This window comes from Dendroctonus ponderosae, unplaced genomic scaffold (assembly GCF_020466585.1).
Source record: "Dendroctonus ponderosae isolate FM_Combo_2020 unplaced genomic scaffold, Dpon_F_20191213v2 Dpon_F_20191213_3, whole genome shotgun sequence".
NCBI classification, from domain to species: Eukaryota; Metazoa; Arthropoda; class Insecta; order Coleoptera; family Curculionidae; genus Dendroctonus; species Dendroctonus ponderosae.
In genome coordinates, this window is record NW_026018508.1 from 7,970,289 (window position 1) to 7,996,886 (window position 26,598).

Below are 26,598 nucleotides of genomic sequence, written 5' to 3' on the forward strand. Positions count from 1 at the left end.
TCTAGGCCAATTCCGATTGTGGGGATGTAGGCCGGCTATATACCACAGAGAGAATTGCGAGCCCGCAGTTTTTTCAGGTGTATCATCGATAGTGTTTTGTGAGTTAACCCAAGGTAAGTTGCTTCTTCAGAGTCGATTGTTGTTCATTTTGGGAAATTTTGTCCATCCACTTCGCTCTAAACGCAAAGAGGTTCTTCTATCAAATTTCCGTATCATTATGTATTAGTGTGCTCTCTTTGCAGTGAGGATTACTTGTGGGTCACCGGTAAGTCTCGTCAAATGCATAATAACACTGATCTTGTAATTTCAACGCTAAATGAAGCAGTTGAAATCAAAAATTTACTTGACAATTCTTTAGTTAATAAAGATCACCAATTGAACAAAAAAATAAATTATATAAGATTAATTAAGAAGTAGACAACGATTATTAAAAACCAGTAGCTACAGATATCTAAATAAAAAACACATCTTCAGCTTCTTATATACTAATAATACATAATTTAATAATAAATAAGTAATATAATAGAGATTCTGAACAATACCAACTTAGATAAGATATTTGAATATAGAAATGGAATATTTCATGAAAAAACAGAACGGTACATTTTGGTACATACTGCAATGCTTTTCTGCTTTCTCCAGTTTAGACGGATTTCGCTCCATGTCAATTACTTATTTCTACAAGGTTTGCCTTTGTAAATTTCCAATACCAAAAACTAACGAATCTTGGAACACATCTGGATACACAAACATTTGACTAAAAAAGACGTTACTGATAGCGGTATTTATGTCTTATAGTCTTTAACTATCTTTTCCTACACATGATAGATTATATTTTCACGACAGTTACTTTCTAAGAAATAAATAAATTGGTTATAAATAAAGCTATTACTTATAATTACTTGTTAATATGGCTAGGTAGTAACCTTTAAACGAAGAACAAACGCATTACAGTGTCGAAGAATTAAGTTTTATATCATCATAAGCGTACAGAGGTTAAGGATTTGCTTATGTCTAAAAGCACTTAATCCAGTTAGGTGTACATTTTTTCTACTATGGCCGTGTTGAAAAAATGAGTATATTAAATATGCAATACTGCACTTTTAATAAAATTCGTTGAGGTTCAACCGATTTTAATGTTAATTAAGCTTTTAAAATTGAAGGAGTTGAACTCTCTTGAAGAAGACTAACGCATCTTTAACTGAAAAAAATTAATTTAAAGTTTGAACGCTTGAAACTTCCTTTGTATTGGTCTATCAAATAATACTCTTCCAGCCTAATTTTCTCCCTAGATTTTTTCAAGGCTTTCAGTCTCTTTCCATGTATTCAAATTTTTATTAAACATCACAATTGTGTCTTCTTATTTTTTTTTGCATGGTTTACGAGATTTTTTTTGTAAAAAGCCAAAAAGTTGTCTAGACGGATAATATTGAAATTTTCGGTATCTCGTATATTATTATAAAGCAATATCGAACTGTTCTCTTTAGACTTCAATTTATTATTTCTCGATCGTTGTTGAATTGAATTATTAAGGAACTGCAAACTTCCTACGTAGTGCTTACGAATGTCAAGGTCGGAAAGTAATACAGATTCAACTTCATTACTATTTTTAAATTACAGGAGTTTTCTATTTTTATCAATATCAATAGGAATTATCAAGCAAAGATGGTCATTAATGGCATGTAACTGATTTAAGAACATGTTGTTGGCTCGAAAGACGTCCATGTTGATTTAATCATTTTGAACTCCTGAACACATGACAAGGTCTGAGCAGTTAATAAAAAACCTGATAAAAAACATACAATTATGCCAAAACTAGTGCTGAAAATATTAGCAGTAAATGAATCAGATGGTGTCGACTTCAATTCAGTGTTGAAGACGTTCAAATGACAATAGAAAGGCGCCCGTGATACCTGATTGATGGCACTAACCACATTATTCTCACTTTCGTAGAAAGTGGCGTAATTAGTATTTACAACAATACGATTTCAAATAATTAGCGACAACAAATATATTTTTAAACCGCTGTGCGACGGTTTTACAAAAAACATCTATTTTAGAAAATACATGGAAAAAGCAAGATCTTATTCGAATAACTTTGAGCTTTTCGCGTACTGTCTTGATTTGATTGTCTTCTTATTTTTTTAAGTTTTAAGTTTTTATAATCGAAAACTGTTGCAGGTCATAGTGTATTAATATACGACGTGTTCAAGTACATTTTTCCAAATAAGTTTATCAAATCAAAGTGCGTTGGTCAAAAGGCAAAAAATCAGTATGATAAAATAATTCCTATAAAATGTAATACATTGCTGTGGGCATGATAAATTAATAAACTTTTTGTGGCAAAACATGTAATTTTAACATGTAACATTTAATTATTAGTGCATATAAACATTAACTTACTGATAATGAAAAAATTGAAAATACCACTTTTTAAATCATTTATGAAAGCCTCCACTTATGTGAAATCGAAAGAATATTTTACATGTAAACAAAAATGTTTGCTACAAATTTTGTACTATTCTAATTCTACTTAACTGGCGGTGATGTAGATAGAAAACTTGTAATAATAAAATTATTATAATCGTAAAAAAATTCAACTTTGTTATGATAATGTTCTATTTTTGGTGTGATGTGATTCTTAAAAGCTTATCTAACACATACATAACTTTTTTGTAACACATATTTAAGTACCAAATTTTAGCGCACTTATTTAAGTCAGATCTTTTCCACTTCTTTTAATATTTCAGTAAAATGGTATGCAAACAGAATATCCATGAAATCAATCAAAAAGAAATTACACATACAAAATACAAAAAAAATGAATTAAAATGTGAAAATATGAAATAGCCATATTGTAGTAAAATGAATTTATTACATACACGTCCGTTTATAAGTCCGATTCTAGAAAATATGCTTATGAAAGGTATGTGAAATCGCACGAACAAACACAGAAATACTGTTATCAATGTTGCGAAATATATTAATTAGAAATCGCCGACGTTTTAACTCTGATCTGGCTGAGACGCATGAAGATGCATCGCAATGCAAGAAGTCAACAAATGCAGAAAGAATGAGGACTGGAAATATTCATATAAAAGCAATATGGCCAAATTTAACAAATCTGTACTTGTCTTATAGTTATGAATAGTTTACTTTTGACTTATTATATCACTGAATATTTGTTGTTTAGCAGTCTTAGCAGTTCATTAGATCGTTTTTTACTTTTTCCTGCGGTTTTTTGTTTCAGTTGGAGAACTTTTAATCAACTTGTACCCTGTCGCATCCAGGCAAATTGTATGTTTTTTCGCTATCTTAAGTTTATGACTTACTTAGTCATTCTTGTTTCTTATCCTCAAAACCAAGACACCCCAAAAAGAGTTTTATTTTAGAGTTAGGACAAAATTGACTGTGCAACATTCATTTTGTTGCGCAGTTTATTTTCCGCATATAAAATTTATGACATAAATAAATGGACTTGATAGTAAAAAGCCATATGAAACCCATGCATAGGAAATTTAATTTCAAGGGAAAAGGCTTCTGTTTCTGCATGTCTGGAAAGGTTCGCTTAGGATCTAGACCTCAATTTATGGCAAAGCCTAACGAACGCTGTAGCATGAAAAGAAAGTTTAATTTTTGCAACTAAATTCCAAATTTACCTGAAACAGTATTTGGATCTGCACTCTACTGGTTTGATTAATTTTATATTATTTGGTGCAAAAAAAACGTATTCAATATTGTTTTTTTTATATATTAAATAACTTTGCAGATTCTACACGAAACGCTTCCTGACTTTCAGTTACAAGAACTGTTTTGCTTAAAATAAAATAATCTCTCCATGGTTTTCAATTGGCACTTTTACCCCCAACTCATCGTGTACATCATTTACAAGCTGAGTTCATCTGATGAGATATGCTAACCGGTTTAAAACCGATCTAAAGAGTTTCTGTCGGTGACCCAGCTAAAAATCGGTTATTTTGCCAAAAATGTGTCACACTGATCAGATATTCTTCCTTCTTTGACGAAGCTTAAAAAACTTGCCATAGAAGAAATACTATATGTTTAGAGTTAAGCAAATGTTGGCCATCAGACGGAAATTTAGATACCTAGCAATTTTTATTAAATAAAGCAGTGAAATGCTGCAACCAAACTCTTGTATGCAGTAATAAAATGAAACTATCGCCTGCTACTTAATTATCGTGAATCTGCGTCGAAAACAGCGTTTACTCAATGCACAACAAATGTGTATTATTATGTCGGTTAGTGAAAATTTCATAATCTTTGTCAGAATACGGCTATGGGAGCAAATGTTTAAATGAGTCTTTCATAATATGTGGGCACCTTCAGCTTGCAATAATTCACATTGAAGATTAGCGATCAGTGAACAGTACACTGCAGGCAACATAAAAATGAACTATATTATTTGCCATAAAACAATAAACACTTCTAGATGGCAAGTAAGATATTTATTGTGCAGTGTGATTGGCGTGAAGCTGTGATTTATTTTACAGTATTCTTAACACACTTAAAACAAATAATTTGGTCTGTGGAACCTTCTTCTTACAAGGATTTGCTATTTTCTCAAGTGATTACGAAATTCGCTTCTGCAACGAGTGATTATGTCCGTCCTATTAAATTAATAGGCATGACCAATTCACACGTACTTCACAATTAAACTATTAAGTTCAGATTTTTCTCTTCAGATCCAAGAGCATCGCATACATCGTCCAAAAAGATCCTTGTCTGGAAAACATCAAGTAAATTAAGAAGCGAAAGCGCTTGCTCATTATTATTAGTAATTTTTTCAGGTAATCTATACGAGATGTACTTATTAAGCCTGCTGTGAAGTAACGCTGATGCAATGATAGTAATCGACGTAATTTAAGTGTGCTTCAATTTGCAAATAATCAATCAAAATAAGTAGTATTTCGCATTTCACACATCGAAAACAACGTTAGTTCACTTTTTAGATTTTACTTAAATTGTTGCAACACTAAATATACATTGTTTCAATAAACAATAGTAATTTGGTGGATTAATGGTTGAAACTTTACTTGCGAATTTTAAATTGGTGTTAATTTTTCCAAAATTGCATGAGAGAAAATTGAACAGTACATTTAGTTAATCATTGTTTGGTAAATTGCAAGATTCGTTTCTATTCAACAGAACTACATGGTTGCACAAGTTTGTTTTTAAGTAGGTTAAACGTTGCACGAGATGATTTGAGATCCGAATTCGTCGAGGTTTTCAGATGAAGCGAATTAATACTGATGCTCCATAATCACGACATACCAAAATATCAACTCGAGACAGGCATTTTTATTAAACATATTGACGTAGGTAAACTAAGCATCTCGAAAAATAAATTGTGTCTTTATTTAACTAAAACAAAATTTAATTTTTCGATAATATTCGATTTTCGATAATATTCTAAATGTCAACAATTGTTCTTGATAAAGGACATTTTACATATACGAGATTGAGATTCGTCCAACCGGCATATTTATGCACCAATTTACCAGAATAATGTCTCTACCACCGTTCAACATTAATTTAAATGTCTTATAGCCAAAGCCATTAAGAACTTAGGAATCGCTTTTGTGGCGCAAATTTTTATTGCAACAACACTACATTATTTCCTAACAGCAGAATTTACGATTGTCTTCTTTCTTAACCGCTACCGTTCTTCATTCTAAAAGACAAATATACACCATTTGAAAATTGATTTATTGTGAATGTAATAATCCCAATGCTTTAATTGTTGTTGTTGCTTCAGCTGTATGTTGTTCTAATTTTAATAGACAGTTACAGTTGCAATGTACAATTTTCTATAAAATGATATCAAAGCCTATTTAAAACAGTGCGTATTTGAAGCTCCCGACATAAATAAATAATGTTTTTTAAAGGCATTTATGAAGGCACCTTCGTATTCGTGTCTTTGGAATGGATTTCAATCTTAAGTCCACCAAATTGGTCGTAATTAATATGATCGCCTACTGGTAAAAGTTTCGATCATCCTCATTCTTACATTTAACAGATATCAACCTTGGCACTGACCTGCTAATCTAGAAAGTGAGCGAATTTATGCGCTCTTCACAGGTCCGTCCATACGGAGTTAATGTAATATAATATTTATAAGTGCGCGTGATACAGAACCAAATTAATTTTCATTTTAATGAGAAAAAAGTATGTTACCAGTAAAAAACACACAATACTTAATTGAAGAATAAAAATATATATACGTGTTGTAATAATCTATTATAATTGCTGAAGGATTGCGCTACGCCACGTTATTTCAAGAAATTACTTTGTAATTGGAACTCTTAAAAAAATTGCATAACTTATTACTGCGAAGACTTGCATGATCTGAGAGACTAGGTGGAGGTCAATGACAACAGTAACTAATCAGTATAACACGACTTTTCGTGATAGAGTATCCTTACATGTTTTAATAAGTAGTTTTCTTTAGTACTATGAAGTTGTAGTGATTTTCAATGAAAAATGAAAAAAATCGAAAATTCGATATGTTTGCGAACTACGTGGTCTTCAAAAAGTTTCGTTGACTAATTGCTCAGTCATAAATGCGTGAAACAAAAACAGGTTTTCTGCTGTGTCAAAAATGTATATATTTCATTTCTTTCTCAATGCCAAAAACAATTAAAATACTTGAAAAAATATATTGAAGTAATAAAAAATAGAAAACTATTTATGACGCATCGAAAAACCTGTTCATGTACCATATACCTGGATTTAGTTTAACCAAAATAACCGAAATTCGTTTTTTATGTCTCAATTTAATTAAGTATTTGCTATATCTGGTGACAAAACGAAAAGCTTGAAAGAAAGATTTTTTGATGAAAAACCATGTATAATATGGTTACCTCATGACTAAATATGCACTGTAATTAAATAATAAATGTCATCTCCACAAATGAATTACTTAATGTTAAATACTCAAACATTCACATACATTACGCTTTGTCGATTGAAAGAGCTGAAATCATGAGAACTGATGAAAGTGTTCGTTCCCAGTTCATTGCTTCTATTTACGTTGTTCCGGGCTATGGGTTATACATAAAACCGCTTTTATGTTTTTATTTGGAAGGTTAATTTAACATTCTATTATTAATTTGATTGTTCATCCGAATCATTGGTGGACCCTTTATAGCTGACTAGTTCACTTAATGTGGCTTATAATCAGTTGCTCAGCTTTACATGGCTCCACATTACCGATTTTAAAATCAGTTTTGTTTCTGCAGTTGGAAATTAAATTTGAAAAATTGTACATGATTCTGCTCTAGAAATTCGAATTACGTACAAAATTGTTTATTGGTTTTTCCAGACGGATTATAAACGACTATGTGAATGGATTTATAGTAAATGCTGTAAGCGTTAAATTCAAAGGAAAGTTTCGACCTCTATTAAAAATGTACCTGCAAATTTCACTGATCGATAAACTATAAGAGAAAGAAAGTTAAGATGTACAGGTTTAAAATTTTTAATGTGCCGCAGGGCCAACGTTTTATGCCGAGGTCAAAGAAAGTAAAAGAAGGGTTAAAGATCAAACTATTACTGAAGTCGCATCGTTTTGTTGCACAAGACCACAAGGGATAATAAACTTGATTATTATCTTCACGTTTACAATTTGCTTGTTTTTGAAATTTCAATTAACTTCATTATTATTGGACTATTCAATATTTAAAGACTTGTTAAGCTTTTTGGAATCACACTTGTAAAAAATTAAAGGCAATATCATACATTTAATTCAATGCCTTTAAAACATATGCACCATAATAGCTTACATACGGAATAAAAGGCAAGTCGATAGAAATCGAATTTCCAATTGAAGATTTATATTGCAGCACTAAAATGGTAAGATACAAACCAACGAAATGGAATAAAATGTTGCTTTCTACTTTTACCTGCAGATTACATCAGAAATGCTTAGTGAACTTAAATAAAAATGCTTAAGTAAACGTTAATCTGTTTCCAGAAGCAACAATTTTAATTTCTTTATCTTTAATTTATCCCTATTTCATTTTCAAATTGAATCGATTGCCCACGGAAATTCGAACACGGTTAGACAAATTTTACGAGGCACCTACTTGCAAGCCCAACTTGCAGTAGGTATTAATACTAACTTAATAATTATATAATTAAATACTAACTTAGTAATTAATACTAACTTAAATAGTATTAATTAGCAACATCCAATATTGGCAAAATCGTGGGATTTTGATCGGATCAGGATCAGATCAGATCAGAAGGATCGTGAAAATCAGCTATGATTTTTCTAGCGAGGCTTAAATGAACACAAAACGATCCAATGCATTTTTCCAATTGTCTATAGCCTATCTCTCGATTGTAAATAACCAAATACTTCAATAAAGCTTAGAAACTGTTTTGTAGAATATTGTTCCGAATTCCACTGATTTTTTTGGGATCCAGAAATCCGATTTTTGCATAATCGTGAATTTTCAAAAATCGTTCTTTATTGACTGTGGTATAGGATCATAACAGAATGTCTCAGTTTTGATTGCAAAATGAAATATTTTCGCCGCTCATCTGCGTTGTTTTTCGTCTGCTTGAATGTGGCATATATTTCTTAGAAACTTTGTTGCACATTTTGCCTCCTCAAAGAGTCGCTCATTTTTCAAGTTTTGCAATTGGATTTATCAAATTCAATCCTTGAGCTTGCATATCCTGCCTACATCCAGTCCAGTTATGTTCATTTTAATGTTCATTTTTAATTTCTATCTCACATTTTCGTAGACACACTTTCAATTTATTTACAGTTAGACCCATTTAACAGTTCATATTTAGCTGTCTTTAATTGTACTTTCAGAGTGTTAGACTTCAATATGTAAAGGGAAGATTTGTATTTTGCACTATTCTCAATTATATAACGTTGCCTTCCTTGGCCGACCAACGCGCTTCTCCTATTGTTTTGTAAAGTTATTTTTGCAGAATCATTAATATTAGCTGGGCAAATGTTCATTCTCTAATTTGACTGTTTAAGAGGCGGAAACGTTATTTTGAAAGTCAATAAGATTCTTTTTTAAGCTGCATTAGTGCTACATGGCAGGTTTTTTCATCAACTGCAGATACTTTAAAATATTTCCAGTTGAAGCTTGGAGATTATCCACAAAAATGCAGCATACTAAGATAAATATCGAATTAAAAGTATAACGTCATGGCAAACGCTTCGTCTAACTGTTAGTTAAGTAAGTGGCACGCAGTTAATTTAAAACATCCACTTTTTTTCTGTTTTTTGGTTTGATAAGAACGTTCAAAGTTCTAACTTTTGCTTCATCTGCAAGTTTTAAGTGTGCAAACGACAGATCTTTATCAGAATGAAAATTCCTGAACGTTCTGCACTTTTCTTTTCAACATATTCGATATTCAACCTCATAGAACTTAAACGGGTCCCCCATTATTTATTCTATATTAATTCACATTCCTTAATCATTTTTTTCTAAGCAAATTGTTCAAAACGGGCGTTTTCTTTTAGTTCTTAGCAATTACTTCCATTGTTCCAACATAAGGATGCATGTAGATAAACAACAATTGTTTCAACAGCTATGTTTGTTTCTTATTTGTAATTTAAAATTTTAACCATGAAATAAATACACACTTATTGTGTGCCCGTTGTATTATAGAAAATATTTTGTTACTAAACAACAGTCACACCTTTGGTTTAACACTGTTATTTTTATTTCTGTCATTAAACTTAATATATCTGCTTTCAGTGCTCTCTCTTCCCAGTGTAAAAGAATATTTGCTTGGATACTTGGATGTTACCAATGTGCATAGCTATTTGCATTCATATTACATATAATCGAGAGTTTTCGAACATCGCCTGCATACAATTTAGCATTTCCTTATTGTGAAATTTCGAACGAGTGAAATACTCTGAGGAATCGCAAATTATATTTTTCCGAAAGAAGCACTTGTCGAACGATGTTCAGAAAGTTTTCTCCACTCCCTACTTTAGTTCTGCTTTGTCTTAACGACATTTAAATACCGCAATTTTATTTGCGCTACGTGAAAGTTATTTTTTATTGAACGAAGAGAAACCCGTTTTTATGAATATTTTAATGAGTGCGACGCATTGTCTTCTAATTTGTTCAGACAACCCAGCGAATATTAATAGACGGTGCGTCGAGATAAAATAGGATAAAAATTATTATGCAGAATACGTACCTAGCTATAAGTTGCATTTTAGAGACGACATGTGACTTCAAATAACTACAATAAACTACTTATCCATAAGCCAACGTTGTACAAAACCCCGAAATAAAGTTATGGGAATATAGCATTTAATCTAAAAAATTGTCAAATGTTTTCCAGGTTTTTCAATTAAAATCTGATGTTAGATATATAAAGTGAATATCATATAAAACTAAATGTCTTTGGAAAGAGTTATAATATCGACGTTATATGGGCTTCTTATATATATATAAGTATCGTATATAATATATACGATAGAATGCATTATTATTTATTTACAGAAATAAATGTAGAAAATACCTCCTAAGTTAGTCACTTGACTCAAAAGACCTGAAAAAAGTACTAGCATTTGATGTACAAACCCTAATTAACAAAATTTCTAAATTTATTTACATGTTGAGATTATGTAAGAGACACTGGTGTAAATGCTTTCACACAACTCTAATAGGGCTCTTTTTCGCAAAAAAACTATCAAGCATCAGGACACAATGTAAGCAACAAAACGAAGATAGTAAAATACAGGTATGAGACTACCAGTATTGGAAGATGTTATTGGACATACTTCAAGCATAAATCGAATAGTTCGTTTTTGTGATCTGAAAATGCTCAAAGCTTTTGCGAAAGAACCCCAAAACAAAATCCTATAGTACCTACATGCCAAACTGCAATTATTCAAATTAGAAAATTTTCAGTGCTTCTAAAGAGAGAACTAAGATCACACTAGCTACTTAATTTAGACTAGAAAGTGGAAATATAAATGTTTCCATTTAAAGTAGGATTCGGGTTTATCCCTAAGCATTTTATATTATGCGAATGAGAAATAAAATTACCAGATTGTCTCACCATTTTATTTGGGCACTTTGAAATTATTTGTACTGAGACTAACGTTTCTTCTCATACATCGCATATATTTTTTGACAGTCTAGTTTAAATAAAATTAATATTTTCAAAACAGAAAATTAGCAATGTTTAATTGAAAATAAAACAAATTTCCTGTTGAAATTTTAAAAGGACACATTTTTTGAATTTATATTACTTCGATTGTAGTGCTGTTCTTCACGATAGCCAAAGCGAAGTAAATTATTACAACTTATAAAAAAATTTAGAAGTTTAAATTACTTACAAGACCCAAATTATATATTAACAGTTCTTCAATTTGCAAATGAGGGAAAAATGCAGTCAGTAGACATAAATTTTTCTCAATCGTATTCGAGGTATATCGGAAAATATGAATTTTGCATTTTAGGTGTTGGACTAAGCAGAACTTTTTATGAAGAATGACTTTTTTGGAAACATGAATAAGAAAAGGGTTTTCCAAATGGTACGAACTTATCTAGACACACTGTATAATATTAGATCGAATTCCTTCTACTTCATTGTTCCTATTTCTTTATTTAAAACTTGTGTCTTCCGATGTATAGTAAAAGTTTTCTGTTTATTAATTTCCTCATTTATCTATAAGGCTTTTGTGAACTAAAATATTAGATGTACGAGGCTCAGAACAATATACTTGGTGTCTCACGGTCAATTAGAATATTTCGAAAAGTAATGCAATTTGAATCCCGCCAATTTTGGGGAATAGAATTTTCTGGGACGCCCTTTTCAGATGAAGTAACAGCAGCATTGTGCTACTTCCGGTTATATCAGAAGTTAACCCAAACTTACTTATATTAAATGAAACACCCAAATGCCTGTCTGTGAGGCTTGTGAGGCAATTGAACATTTTGTGAGTCACATTTACAAAGCCGACAAAATTCAGGTTCCAGGTGGATTTTTATGAAACTTTCCGCATCTATCGGTTCAAGTGTTCACTAAAGAGAAGAGAGAAAGAGACTCAATTTCTTGCGTGCTTTAGTTTCGGAGGTGCAAATTTTTACGCAAGCGAGTGCAATTGACTGATAACATCAATTTTGTGAGACACATTTACAATGTTATGTTACATTATATTACAAATTCACAACGATTTTTCTGAAACGAGCATGATTCAGTCTGGGAAATGTGAATTTTTAAGTAAGCAAGCGCAAATATGTTTTCCAAAAAATCAGGTTCACGACTTGCGTGCGATTTTCAAATGCATCTAAAGTTTGCCTAATTTATAACAAATCTAAATATTTTTCGACATTTAAATGCATCTGTCGTTTATATAAAGTGTGAAAATCTAAAATATTTTTGGCTGAAAATTGGATATCCTGCCTTCAAACCCTCATTACTTTTCAGTTTTCGAACAGAGAATCAATCAGAGAAGATTTCTCAACGGTCATTTTTAGGGAATATTAACACCGTTTTTCTTGGTTAAAAGAATGTGCGATTTTCGTGTCTGAAAATGCTTGTTTGATACCTAAATTCATCTCAAGTTTGCCTAAAGTGTAAAATATAACATCTTTTTGCTCGACGTTCAAATTGTAGTAAATTTTAGGGTTTTTAACCGATTTGAATAGCCTAAACAGCCGGTTTTACAGAAACTCAGAACTTAGAATTTTGTCAATAATGCCAAAATTGATAGTATATTGCTTTTGCTGAATTTTTGCTCAATTTCCACCTGAGGCCAGAATTGAGAAATACGCGAAAAATTGTCACTTAAGCAAAATGCCCTGAAACTCATAAATTTTTCACCAAAAATCCTTCAGAATCCTTCCAGAACGCATTTTGTTGTTGCTTGGCTTTGCTCATTTTGTTTACAATATTTTACAAAATTATTATTCTTCAAATACTTTTAGGCGGGTTTTGCATATTTTTTTAGGGCAGAATTTCTTCACGTTTCCAAGCACAGAGCGCTCTTTCTTCACTATAAAGAACGATTTTTTCGCAATCAAAAACGCTCTTTGCTTCTAGATGTTTCGAAAACATGAATCGTCCTGAACCGTATAGAAGTTATCTATAATTATTGTATTTGCTGTATTTTCCTAACTCTAAAAACCAGAACTTATAGATGCTAATAGTGTGAGCGAGTTTAATTATTATCCGTTATATCCAAGGGTCAATCAAGGCGTGCATCAGCCGGCACATACTCAGTATACTCGATATTCACTCGTTCGTTTTACCATATTCACCAGTAGCTCTTTTTCGTTATGTCTACTAGGTAGATGTATCAGCGTAAAATTTCATTTATGCTCTGGTTGCATAATGTGTCTCCCCAATATTACCAAAACATGGAAGCCCTGTTGTAGAGGCCTTCTCAATCAAGCCCTACTTTTGAGGCCTCATAGGTTCGAGCCAACAAAGTATGTTTCATATTTGTGGGCTAAGCTCGGGCAAGATTGGTTCGTTTTCTTCTCGACAATCAACAGGCCCATCGATGCATCCGGTATAACAATCATTAGTCACTGAATGGACAGTCAACTAGGCCTGGCCACACAACATTCCATAGTGTTTTAATGCGGACGCCGATCACGTCAACTAGGTCATCACCTGACCCGACAATGTATTTCACGACCGAACTGGGTGAATCCTCTCGGTCTGATCTTCTTATAAATCTTCCGATAAACTCTTTGCAGGTGCTGATTTTGCTTGACTTTGCAGGTCCCAGTTAAAGATAGATCAATCCGAATTTTACACAAACATGATATTCGAAAATTAATTCACATTCTGCTCAAATATAGTTCACTTATTATCGAAAACCGTGGATTTCCTCAGTCTCCTAAAGAATATTTTACCACACTTTATTATATACTTTTTAATTTGTGGTTAGTACATTCACCGCGAGCGCCTCTATCTCCCAGCATCGGTAAATTATAGCTTCACGGTGATTTAAAATTGACTTCACTAAAATCCATCAGCCGAAATTTAGTTTCTAATTTTCTCAACTATTCAAACTTCAATTTATAAAGCTATGTTATAAATATATGTATTTCGAGTCGTACACTCATTACATCATGAGTTATAGCAAAGTCAACTGATAAACTTCACAACACCACTGACAAATGTTCTCAAAAGTGCGAGATCATGGGCAACGTGTTAATCTGATTAAGTGACTTAATATAATTTTTTATATTATATTTATATTTAATATAAATAAAATTAATTTGACAAGTGTTAGCGCTTGTTTCAATAAAAGCTAAAAATATCTTAATCGTTGTTTATCAGTACTGCCTTCAGTATCTTTGGCAATCAGTTGTTCATTTGCGGCCACTTTCGCTTCATTGTAAAACTTTCCCTAACCTCAGTAGAGTCAATTTCCATGTAATAAACAACACAATTTCACAATTATTTAGAGTCTACTCGAAGCAGCTAAACCGATTACTGAAAGGTTACGCTGGATGCATTTGACATTGTTGTACATTTTACCATTTTAAGAATATATTTAAAAAACTAACCACAAATTCTGTAACGTTACATGCTTTTCAATAAACAACTGCTTAGATGTGGAGTTGCAACAATGTCGAAAAACAAACTAAACATACCTATTTTTTGGTAACTTAAAACGAATAAATAACTTTGCAACATTCTGCATTTTAAATTTTCTTAAACATTTCAATTGAAAATAGACATTCTGAGAGAGGAATTTAATAGTGCATGGCATTACTACATATTTGTTGATAAATCTGGTTGAAGAAATTTCACAATTCATAGAAGCAATTTTCTGTTCCCGCGTTGTTATACGCACCATGCGGAGAAATTCAAAAACGCTTCTAAAACTATTTTTTACGGCTAAAGTTAAAATGTAGCTTATACAAAGTGAGCATAAAGATTGGGAATAAATTCATGTAAAGCTTTGCTCTATAAAGTTACTTAGTGTCAATTAAAAAAAAAAACGTAATTTTTGTGGAATAACTTTCGAAGCAATAACAATTGAAGCTAATAAATCGGTAATGCACTAATGTGACATGATGAAGAACAACTTATTAAGTTGCGATTTTTTTATTATTACTACAATAACGAAATAATATTACAAAAGATTTTCGAAATATTGCCCCTCAAGTTCAATTAATTTGTAATTGCGTCCTTAAAAATATCCCTGTATAGCTCATATTTAATTTATTCGTTAATTTTTCAATTACCCTGTTGTGTAGGAAAAATTCATAGAGCACATCTTAAGAAAATAATAATTTTTCCTTGTTTGAAAGGAATTCAGTGTTTTTCTTGTTCTCAAACTTTTTGTTTGTTTACTTCACATCCTGTATCAAAATATGAAATGACTAAATTATGCAAACTAGGAAGGCATTCAAGTCTCTGAATACACACAATCGATCAAAATGTTTATTAACTTGTTTTAGCCTTCAGTCACTTTTTATTACGCTCTTTACTGCATACGACTAAGTAGGATTTACCGTGAAGAATAAGCAACTTTTTAAATTTAATTTCCCGGTAATGGCATGTATTAATATTAATAAGCTATATTCTTGATGCGCATTCCAATAATTGTCTTTGCAACACTCTTCTGTGTATGTAACACAATTAAAGTAGTAACAATCAATAAAGGTCAGATAATCATGTGTTGACATTCTTAATCGTTCATTTTTAATTGAGGATAATCTACTTATTTACAACACTATCAACGCTTAAAGAATTAAATGCCTATAAATTAGACGCATCATTGCAAGCTGCAATCTATCTCACATTTATCAATAACAGAATGTCTCAAAATTTATATTTTCGTTTAATAATTTGTATTTGTAAATTGCAGTATATGTAAAGGGTTAAAATATACTATACGACCATATTACCTGCATCACTTGGTCATCAGTTTCCAATTACTAAATAACACAGAAATAAAAGATTTGAATTTCGTATATGAAACTACTTACACTATTAAAATGTACACTATGTTTTATCAATTTTTCCAATTAAATCATCTTTATTTAAAATGGGATTCTAGTTTGTCTAGTTTTTATCACAATAAACTGCAAAATTTTTATTATACTCATAGTATTAACATTGTATAATAAGTCTTTCATAATTTTACTATGAAATAACTTTGTTCACCTAACTATTTTTTCACCTGACGCGCCTTTCTGTATCGATGCCTACCTTCTTCGAAGGAAGACTTAAACTGATTTTTTACTGCACTTTATTCGTATTTTCCAAGCATTCAACTTAATTTTTTTTTTCAGAATATAATATGATCAAACATATAACTCTCCTCCTGATGGGGGTCACGGTTATTCTAGCCCAAAGGAGATTGGCTCTGCCCGACCCAAGAAGTTGTGCAAACAGTAAGTATGAATTTCACAAAATTTTGTATTCGTTTGCCTCAACCATCTATATTTTCTAAAATATTTTCATGGATAAACAACAATACTATGTGAAAAAATGTCACAAAGACGCTTTACTCCAGTGTTCCATTGATTAATTAATTTCCTAACACTTGCAGGAGTACGTCATTCAACCTATAGAGACGCCCGGGGAGTCACACATTCATATTTCTTCAGTTGGGAACATGCCCCCACTAGAAATCTGGAAGTTGACTGGTTAGACTCCCGAAACATTTGCAGGAGACATTGTATGGACGCAGTCTCTTTGGAAACCCCCCAGGAAAATGAGTTTGTTAAGCAAAGAATCATCAGAGGAAATGTCAGGTACATACTGAAGCACACAATTTTTCAATGTGTTAATATCCGCCCTGCTTAGATACATCTGGACCTCCGGAAGAAAATGTAACTTTGCTGGTTGTGACCGTCCCGATCTACAACCTCCAAATATTAACGGCTGGTTCTGGTCTGGATCTGGAGCGAAAATTGGTCCAACCACACAAAGAAACTCCGGAGACTGGAGTGCCACCGGAGGCTACGGACAACCGCAGCCTGATAACAGAGAAGCAGCTCAGGTAAGATACTCACTTTGATTGATTTTAAATACTAATTTGATTAGTTAATTAGCGCTATCCAAACCAGTTGGATTCTGTAAAATTATATACTTGAATAATTTAAAAAATAAAAGAATAATGTGGAACAATTCTGTTGATCAAGAACCATTTTTAGGCGCCTTAATTTTTATAGTGAAAATACGAAGTTTACCAACTACATTCTTCATTGAAACACCTCATACTTGTAGGAATATTCTAAATTGGTCGAATTCAGATTATTACAAATTACAAGATCCCGTTTTGGAGTGTACCTACATACTAGACTATTCTCGACGCCGTTCCAAATAATTCTCCAAAATCGTTTAATTTTCTATACAAAACTACTGTAATTCTACTGTCAAAAGTACTCTGAGAAACTTTAGGAAATGATTGTTAGCACTTTTTCTAATGATAAAATTTCTAATAAATTGGGGATCCTAAACCCCTTAAAATGTATTAATATACCTATTCTAAATTCCAATAGTTATTAAATGGGCAGGTTTCCTAGGAATGACACATTTTTTGGATCAACCAGTGTCGCAAGTACCGACATTACATTCAATATTTTTGAAGGAAAACATTATTAGCCACTTGATTAATCATAAAATAAATTTTACTGTTTCATTGCTTGTTTTTAAACTTTCCATTTCAAACAAAAAACTCTTTTGAGTTTTGTTCAGTGCATCATTTTCAAGTGAAAAAGAATGGTATTCATATACGGCCCTCAATCCAAACACCATCAGTTGTTTTAATTCAGCCTTTGGAACTTTTGACGATTTTTTTTTAATGGGTAGGTTGTATTTTAATTAAAAAATTAACCGATTAATTTAAAAAAATGTAAACTGGTAAGTTATCGCTGCAGTTGTAAATGAAATACTTTCTAGCTGAATTGGATCGACTAATACAAATAAAACTTAATTTAAATAAATTATCTCGCCTCACCAACGGGATGATAACCAGTTCTACTTTGCTGCAATTTCTAGCTTGATTTCGGCATATACTATTACTATTATTATCAATAAAATGTATTTGGATTAGTCATTACTTGTTTGTTTTTGCGTATTAATTTAAGCAGGTGGTCAAAAAATGTCGCTTTTACCCAGAACAGTAAAGCTCTAAAAAGCTTTTATTAAACGTTTCTTGGGGGAACATTCAATTTTAGTGCATGGAAAACAGGATCGAAAATAATAAAATTTGTTGATTTACTGTTATTGTGGCGCACCATATCATTTTTCAAAAATATTGAATGTCATGTCGGTACGCACCGACTTTTCAACTCGTGGAACAAGAAAATGTTACATTCTATAAAAATATGTCCATTCGAAAACTATTGATATCTGAAAAACTTGATTTTTCATATAGTTTTTTAATAGAACATTTGTATTAAACGTTTTTGAGCACTTTTGAATCACGTCGTAAAAGAACGCTTTTAACGCAGAATTATCGAATACTCGGTCTCGAGTAGACTTCGAAGATGAAGCTTCCTGCAAAACGCCTTTGACGATGCAAAACCTCAGAAAAAGTTCTTTTCCAAGACGCCCTAAAAGGTGGAAAACCGTAAACTTTTTGTGCTGTTCTTATTATTAATCGGTCAGATAATTCACGCTTTCACGACCGGTAATTCAGTTGAAAAACACACCTTTTGGCCATGGTTCAAAAAAATTGAATCGCCAACATCTCCTTGGATAAAAACCAGCTTAAAAGATAATGTGTGCAACGGCATTAAAAATATGTTAATTTCAGCAGCGCAAATTTTCACTTCACACAAAATACTGCCAACCATGTGTCCTAAATTGTTCAGTTATAAAAGTTTTTAATTTGGTTTTTTGGTGCAAAGCATAAACTTGACCTTAAATAGCCGGAACAGGTAAACATAATTACTAAAGTAAGCTGTCTATATTGAAATCTTACCACCCACTTAGGTAGTGATTTCTCGCTTCTAGCTATATTTTTATTTCTAGGTCATTGCGATATTTTCAAACGCAGGTAATTCGTTTTTGGATTATTTTTTCTAATAAATATCAATTTCCATAGGTGCCTTTTTATCCAATTATTCATATTAGAAATTATTTAGGGCAAGAAAAATCGGAGTTTTTCCTTACATTTCGCCTCTTTTGTTTGTACCTCTGAAGAATCATTTGACCCTCTTACATACTCTTCAAATAGTGTAGCTTAAAATTAGCATTAAATAAAAAAAGCAGTAAAAAAGGTGTCCAAAACAACATTGGCCTCTAAAGACCTACTCATTTCATAGGATTGAAACTTACATCTCACTATATAAAAATACGCTTTAAAGAAAATAAAGACACTATCATCACATATATAGCGGGTGATCCCGAAGTTAACACTTCTCTAATTGTATATAGAAGGAATTGAATCGAACAGAATTTTAAGAATGAGAAAGTCCCATCAATTTATCACAAAGTATATTAATGGTAAATAAATCCGCCCAATAATTCGGTAATAAAAGTCCGGTAATAAGAGAATTGGTTTATATTGTTGTTTCTATTATAGTTGTTGAAGCCTGGTCTTTGCAAATAATTAAAGCTTCCATTGTGGTTACTTGCAATCAAAGTTTGTTTTAAAATCGCACGAATTTAGGATTCATCCATTTATTTCGGTCAATTTAGTATTTGAAAAAGTATTATTCAAAAACGCCAGCTTTTTTAAATCCGAGAAAATATAAATAATTTTCTAGCGTCAAACTACGAAACTGTGTGGTAAAATGAGTCGCGCAGCAAGGTCTGTTCACAATTCCTGCCCAAACATTTAGAAAATTGTTAATTCCATCTAAATTCACTTTAAAGTATTGTTCTCGCCAATGAGTTGATTTTTTATGATGACGCTTTTTGTACTAAGAATTAACTGAAATTGATAGATGTGCTAGCTTATCGTTAACAAGATTACTAGTGAGCCCCCTTTTCCTAATCGATAAATTACTAATTAACTCAGGGGCTGGCTGATAAAAGATATTAAAAAAAAGTTTCCAGTGTAATAGACAAATATAGACAGCTAGTAGCAAAAATTTCGCGATCTAATAGAAAACACATTCATATCCGTTGTAGATCTAAATCAGCATGCATGGAAAACATTTATAATTCAGAAATAACGAACTATTTAATGCAAAGTGTACTATCCAAATCAAATAAACCCATGGGACCTATTATTAATGAAAATTTGATAAATTACACATTTTATTTTATCTTTTATCACTTACCAGGGCTTACTTGGAGAGTATCTTTGAAACATACATATTTTGATACATACATAAGTTTGTTACTTCAATTCAATTTTCAATAATTATTTATTTGGCGCAATAATTATTTAGCATACTTATAGAGTTACGCAAATTCGTTTTTGGATAAATTATGTTTCCATAAATGTCATTTTGAACTGCTTTTATATATACTCCCTACTTTTTTATTATTTTTTTATGTTTATGCCGGCTTATAGCCTTTGTCTTCGCTGTCCGACCTTTAAACATGTCTTCCATTGTGCACAATTGTGACAATTAGTCCAGTCGAATTAGATTTTTTCCAGGTACTAAATGGATGAAAGGTAAAGGATTATTGATTGTTCAAAAGGATGGCAGAATAATGGAAAAATAGTTTGCGCGCGATTTTCAGCTCTGAAAAATTGCTTAAAAAGTCGAAGAAAGTGCGAAAACCCGCTTTTTGCGGATAACTTTTGGACCGTTAATGCTATTGGAAAAATGTTTGACACTTATTTTCTAGTATTAAAAATACCTGAAATGTGAGACAAACTAAATTAAAATCCCAAAAAAATTTACCCAAAAAAACGAAAAAACAGTCCATTTTTAAGCGTTTTTGTAAATTGTCTATAATTCGTTCAGTTGCTGATAGAAAATTGAACTATAACTTGTTTGAAAGTCTTTGTACACTTTATAAGTGGTACCAATTTTAGCTTAAAATATTCCTAACTTTATGTTCATTTTTATTTGTTGTATAAAAAGGCTTTTGCCATATTCAATTTATATTTAGACTTCTTCAAAGGCTTATTTTACTCGTAAAGAATTATACTACAAAGCACAATAAAGGAAAAGTTGTTTACTGAGAGATCAATTGTTTAAAAATTAAGTTGAAAATCAGGAATTTTTAATGTTAAGTTAAAGGGTAAATTATTTTCATATAACATTTTCACATCGATTATTGTTATAATTTTTATGCTAATTTTTACAGTTTAATTATAAAAATCATAGCAATTAAGTAATCGATATGGATTTTTTAATTTAATAATTTATTTTTTAACTTTTAACATAAAAAATTCCTGATCTTCTACATAATTTTTAAATAATTCACCTTTCAGTAATCAACTTTTCTTTTATTGTACGTTGTAGTATAACTCGCTCGTATAAGTAAAACAGACCCTCAGAGAAGTTTCTCCGACGTCTCACAAAAACACTTATTTAGAATCTGGAGCCCTTTTTACATAACAAATAGGAATAGACAAAAAGTTATGAATATTTTAAGCTAACATTTATACCACGTTCGAAGTTTACAAAGTCCTTCAAAAAGGTTATCGTACGATTTTTTAGAAGCAAAACTAAATTAATTAAAGACAATTTAAAAAACGCAAAAATCGAGGGGTTTTTTGTGTTTTGAGTAAACAAATGAACGGATTTTAAGTTAATTTGTCTCATATTGTAGGTATTTTTAACACTTGAAAAAGAGTATTTCCACAGCGATTGAAAATGTATGCGCCAAAAACAGTTAAACAGTTTTTTGTACTTTATCTTAACGTTCTTTTATTTCTAAGAAATGTTTTCCTTCGTTGTTCAACTCTATTCAGAGATATTTGTATGTCCCATTTCATGATTGTTGAGTCGTGATTCCCAAGTCGTCTACGTTTTTACATCATATATTTAGTCGTTGTTATATTCATTGATAGACTCCATGTTTCACATTTTTCTTTAATCTTTCAAGTCATATATCTCTGTCTGGGGCGAGTATCACTTGATCGTCCGCAAAGTGAAGTCTGAACAGAAAAACAAACAAACTGCTTTTTTTTAATTTAATATTACAAATTTCTTTTCATATATTTTCTGGTATTTCAGATAATAACCACTATAAAGTTAAGTTGAATTATGATTCATAAATCAATCGTACGATGAAATAGTACTATCAATTATAGAATTAACTTGTATTACAGTATCTATATATTTTTTTAACAAACATAATGCGTCTAAATTTATTGATTGTTTTATCTTAATCTATTGATATAGATAATCTGAAATATCTATTACAGCAAAGTTTGTCATATTTTCTGTATTACTACGACATGAACTTATTATCGATAAAAAACGCAAACCCAGACTTTGGAGTCTTTCCTAACATATCGTTCATTTACACTTCCTTCTATAAAGTCACAAATATTAAAAATCCTCAAGTGCAAGAACAGCAAATTGGAAAATAATGCTCAATTAACTTCAACTTTGTTTTCTTCTAAATGCGATTTCCTCAGTTATTTTTATGTAAATTTACTTACGAAATATATCGTGGCTTTACGTATTACCTACTAACCAATGTTCATAAAAACACATTCAATTTACTACAAAATATTTAGATATTATATTGGGGGCTGAAAGAGACCGATATTGATTAATAACCCTTTTGTATACCAAATAAAGATTTTTTACTGCGTTTATTATATTATATAGTGAGAGGGATAAGTGGCCTAATAATTATCGGGTGTGACTTCTTCATATTCTGATAGGTGTGCGCTCCAACCTACATCTGCACAGTGATATGAAGTAAATAAATGATTATGAGTTTATCAGGTCACTAGTAAAAAAAATATAATGATTAAGACACAAATATTTACATTATCAGACGTTGATATCAAATATTTCCTTTGTTCGCGGTTTCTTAGATTTGACAGTTCCAATTATTGAAACGAATTCGAATACATTTTTTTCTCATTTACTGTTCTCACTTTGAAGTTTGCGCTTAAAGCGCAATTAAGGTGTAGAGTTTACGAAAAAATTGTTAATGTGAGTACCTTTCAAAAAAATGTCGAAATGTATTGATTAGTTTAATCAATATTTGAGCGTTTCAACTTAATGACCTGAGTAAGCAGGTTGCTACATTTAAATAAGAATTTGAGATCCAATTAATATTATCTGTGAGCACTCATCAATAACTGATAGTTAAAACAAGTGTCGGCTGCAATCAACATTTTGTTTCAATTACAGAAACTATTATTTTTCAGAACGTTCAATGGCTGTAGCGGAAAGCTAAATGATGGTCAAAAGAATTGATTAACATTGACTACTTTCTTTAAAGAATTGTTTTCAAATTTGTCACTTTTACAGTTACAGCCGATTACTTACTCCTCGAACAGTCCTGATGGAGATTTACAAGATGAACGTTTACTGTAGTTTGATTTTATTTTTAAATTAGGGTTTATTCAAATCTAATAAAATATTTTTGCCGCAGTGCTAGAAAAACGTTACATTACATTTTTAGCTTACAAAAAAAACCGAATGACTTTTTTCAAGAGGTCGGTCACCCAACCAGCTGTATGGAAAGGTAATCTTATGGAAGGAGTAATCGTTACTTCCTGGGGGTTCAAAAGCACCATTATGTTTAACCAGACACATTTGTAATAAATCTAATTGGGAATTCGTGGATGAAAAATTTTTACCCTATACGACCATCATAAGTTCCTCGGTTAATAATCTTTTGTTAGCAACGGCTGCATTCCTTCGACACTTACACAAATTATTCGACAACTGCTAAGTAAATGCTAGTCGACGCCGCAACCAAGTAAAGCAAACACTGAAAAATGTTTTTTCTTCGCGTAGTTTGCAATCCTACAACTTTCACAAAGCTTTCTTGATCTTCGTTAAGGTATTTTCCATACGTTGCCGATATCTAAAATTCGCCACAAATCACCCACATTTTAAATAAGACTGTGATAAAATTCAATTAAATTTTTTGCACTATTTGAAAACGAATGTATTTTCAGCGTATATTGAAAGGAAAAATAAGGGATTTCTAGAGTTTATTTTTCTGGAGCTAGAAGAGGTTTGGTACATAATTTTTTTAATGATGACTGCCAAGGAATTTTTAAATTGACTATTTATAAAAAATAAACAGTATCTTGTTTTTTATTCAAAAGCTAGTTTGATTACAAAACATTTCCATTTTAGTCAACAACATTTATTTTAAGCAGATAATTTTCGTTTCAGGGCAATGATGAATCCTGTCTTGCTATTCTGAACAACTTTTACAATGACGGAACCAAATGGCATGACGTCGCCTGCCACCATCTCAAGCCTTTCGTCTGTGAAGATAGCGAAGAATTGTTGAATTTTGTCGCCTCAAGGAACCCTGGAATTCGTCTATAAAAACCAGCTTGCAACTTAATCAATTTTATGTAAACTGCAAAACGTGAACGACTGTATGATGGTACTGTATGTGTTGTACAAAGTCGCTATGACTTACAAATTCAATTCAATTTGTAGATTTACAGATTACTTAATAGTATTCAACCTTCTTTGTACCTTATTGACGATGATGATAGTGTAAAAACGTAGAAAGATAAATTTGAAGATAAGCAAAGTCTTCATAACACATATCATATTTTTCATAAATTTGATTTCCGCTGTAAAGCACGCTTTTTGTGCTAACTTCCTTTGCATGTGAATATTGCTTTTGCTTTTCTATTTCGAATCTCAATGATGTAGTAGTGTATATCTATTTTATTTTACTTTAATAAACTTATTTATATTTCTTAAATTTTTTTTTGTAATCCATTTCGCAACCACTTGAAGCGCAAAAGTTTGGCTATTTAAGAATTAGGAAAATGTATTCAGCTACGTCTGGATCCGGTTAAATCATATCTCTGGTTAAAATTCGGAAGCTGTGAAAGTAACCATAGGCGAACACAGAAAGTAACAGCTCCAGCAAGAACACTAAACCGCGGAACTAAATCCACTTTTTCCACATCTAGTGTGCTTCTCCCCGTCCAAGGCGTTTGAAATGGGTATAAAAGAACGATCGCAAGGTGTTTTCAAGAGAAACCATTTAGTTTCTGGCCTCCCTCATAAAGAGTGGTCAGCTGTTTAGCTGTTCTTACAAAAGCAACTTTGAAATATCTATCAACTAGCAGCTTCTTCATCAACAACATTTTCATTTTACATCGCTGGTTGAAACATTTACCAGTGTACCGTTAAATCGATTTCTTCCACATTATATATTTGCCAAACAATTTCAATACTAATTCATCTAGAAAAAGTACATTTTCATCTAGAAAAAGTACATTTTCATCTAGAAAAAGTACTGTACGTTCGTTTCATCTAGTAAATATACTCAAAGTACGTTTACAGATTCCACGACTTCTTTTTGATTATGGAAATGTGGAAATGGACAATGAATCATAGAACGCACAAGGCTTTAAGGAAAAGATAAAAGTTTTTGCATTTAACAAAAGGATTAAAACAGCCAGAGAAGCCTTCATCAGAGTAAGCACAGAATTTCTCAGCTACAGAGTAAATGCCGTGGAAAGATATGCGGTCAACGAGGTTACACGGCCTAAGACAGATAAAGATATTTTTTCCGAAAAGGACTGACATTAATAACGGACATTAATAACAGAACCGAAAAACGGCATTAAAACTCGGCGGTACGCAAGGTTGAAAAAGACGTAGTAAATAATAATAGCAACTTAATACAGGGTCGCTTTTATATATGGAAAGGGTGAATTATTTTCTAGTCGAAGATACATAGAATAAAACGATTAATAGGTACATAAATTGTAATGTTATTTCCACTTTTTTTTTTCCAAAAAAGAAAAAAATTTGTATACATAATCAGTCAAAAAGACACGGCAACGCAATGTTATCTTTTTCGTAATGGAGCACACCGTACCTCACTCAATAATTGAATTATTTCCCCGTTCTAAACAAAAATCGTATAACACATAATATGCTTATATCTAACCGTTTTGGAGATATCGAGTTCTCAAACTTATGATCTGATTTAATTCACCAAATTATTAAATCAAATATAAAAACTCCATAAAACATTTCTTGAGAAATGGATTCGTCGCAGGGGACAATTGAATGGCCAGCTCGGTCTCCGAATTTGACCCCACTTGACTTTTACTGTGGAGACCTGTCATATTAAAAATTTCGTTTACAAAAACAGGCCATAAAATATTGAAGAGTTGCAAGATAGAAAAAGGCACGAAATTGTTTGTATTCCTCGGAATATAATTCTAAATTAAATAGAAAATTTAGTTCAGCGACTTCATTACTGTCCTGAAGTAAACGGCGGCGCGCACCTTGATCACTTTTTAAAATGAAATTTCAATTTAATCCTGGGATCAATTAAATTATTAATTAAAAATTAAAACCCTAAATATAATGATTTAGCGAATTACAACAAAAACAATTTTCACAACTCGATATCTTCAAAACGATTAAATTTAAGCATGTAATGTGTTATACGATTTCAATTTCGATACGAATTCAATTATTGACTAACATACAGTGTTCGATTTAATAAAAAGACACTTCTCATTGCCGCAGGATTTTGACGGATCACGTACAATATTTTTTTCTT

At 31.5% G+C, this 26,598-nt stretch overlaps 1 protein-coding gene across 2 annotated transcripts; it reads left to right on the plus strand.

Moving 5' to 3' along the window:
• LOC109539977 lies at nucleotides 1-24,765 on the plus strand. 2 transcript variants are annotated; one of them, XM_048664928.1, is made up of 6 exons: nucleotides 2-113; nucleotides 243-265; nucleotides 16,281-16,382; nucleotides 16,541-16,745; nucleotides 16,798-16,993; nucleotides 24,222-24,765. In XM_048664928.1, the coding sequence occupies exons 3-6, from the start codon at nucleotides 16,289-16,291 to the stop codon at nucleotides 24,378-24,380; spliced, it is 654 nt and encodes a 217-aa protein (XP_048520885.1). In that variant the 5' UTR covers nucleotides 2-113; nucleotides 243-265; nucleotides 16,281-16,288; the 3' UTR covers nucleotides 24,381-24,765. The 2 variants fall into 2 exon arrangements, with proteins under 2 accessions (XP_019763626.1, XP_048520885.1); XM_019908067.2 differs by lacking the exon at nucleotides 243-265 and having other exon boundaries at nucleotides 1-113.
• The last annotated feature ends 1,833 nt before the right edge of the window (nucleotides 24,766-26,598 follow it).

Bases quoted from the DNA above. Each gene is read 5' to 3' on its own strand.
- LOC109539977 (XM_019908067.2), top strand. From the start codon at position 16,289: ATGATCAAACATATAACTCTCCTCCTGATGGGGGTCACGGTTATTCTA. The intron at 16,383-16,540 runs GTAAGTATGAAT...TAACACTTGCAG, and splicing joins CCCAAGAAGTTGTGCAAACA to GAGTACGTCATTCAACCTAT. The intron at 16,994-24,221 runs GTAAGATACTCA...TTTTCGTTTCAG, and splicing joins ATAACAGAGAAGCAGCTCAG to GGCAATGATGAATCCTGTCT.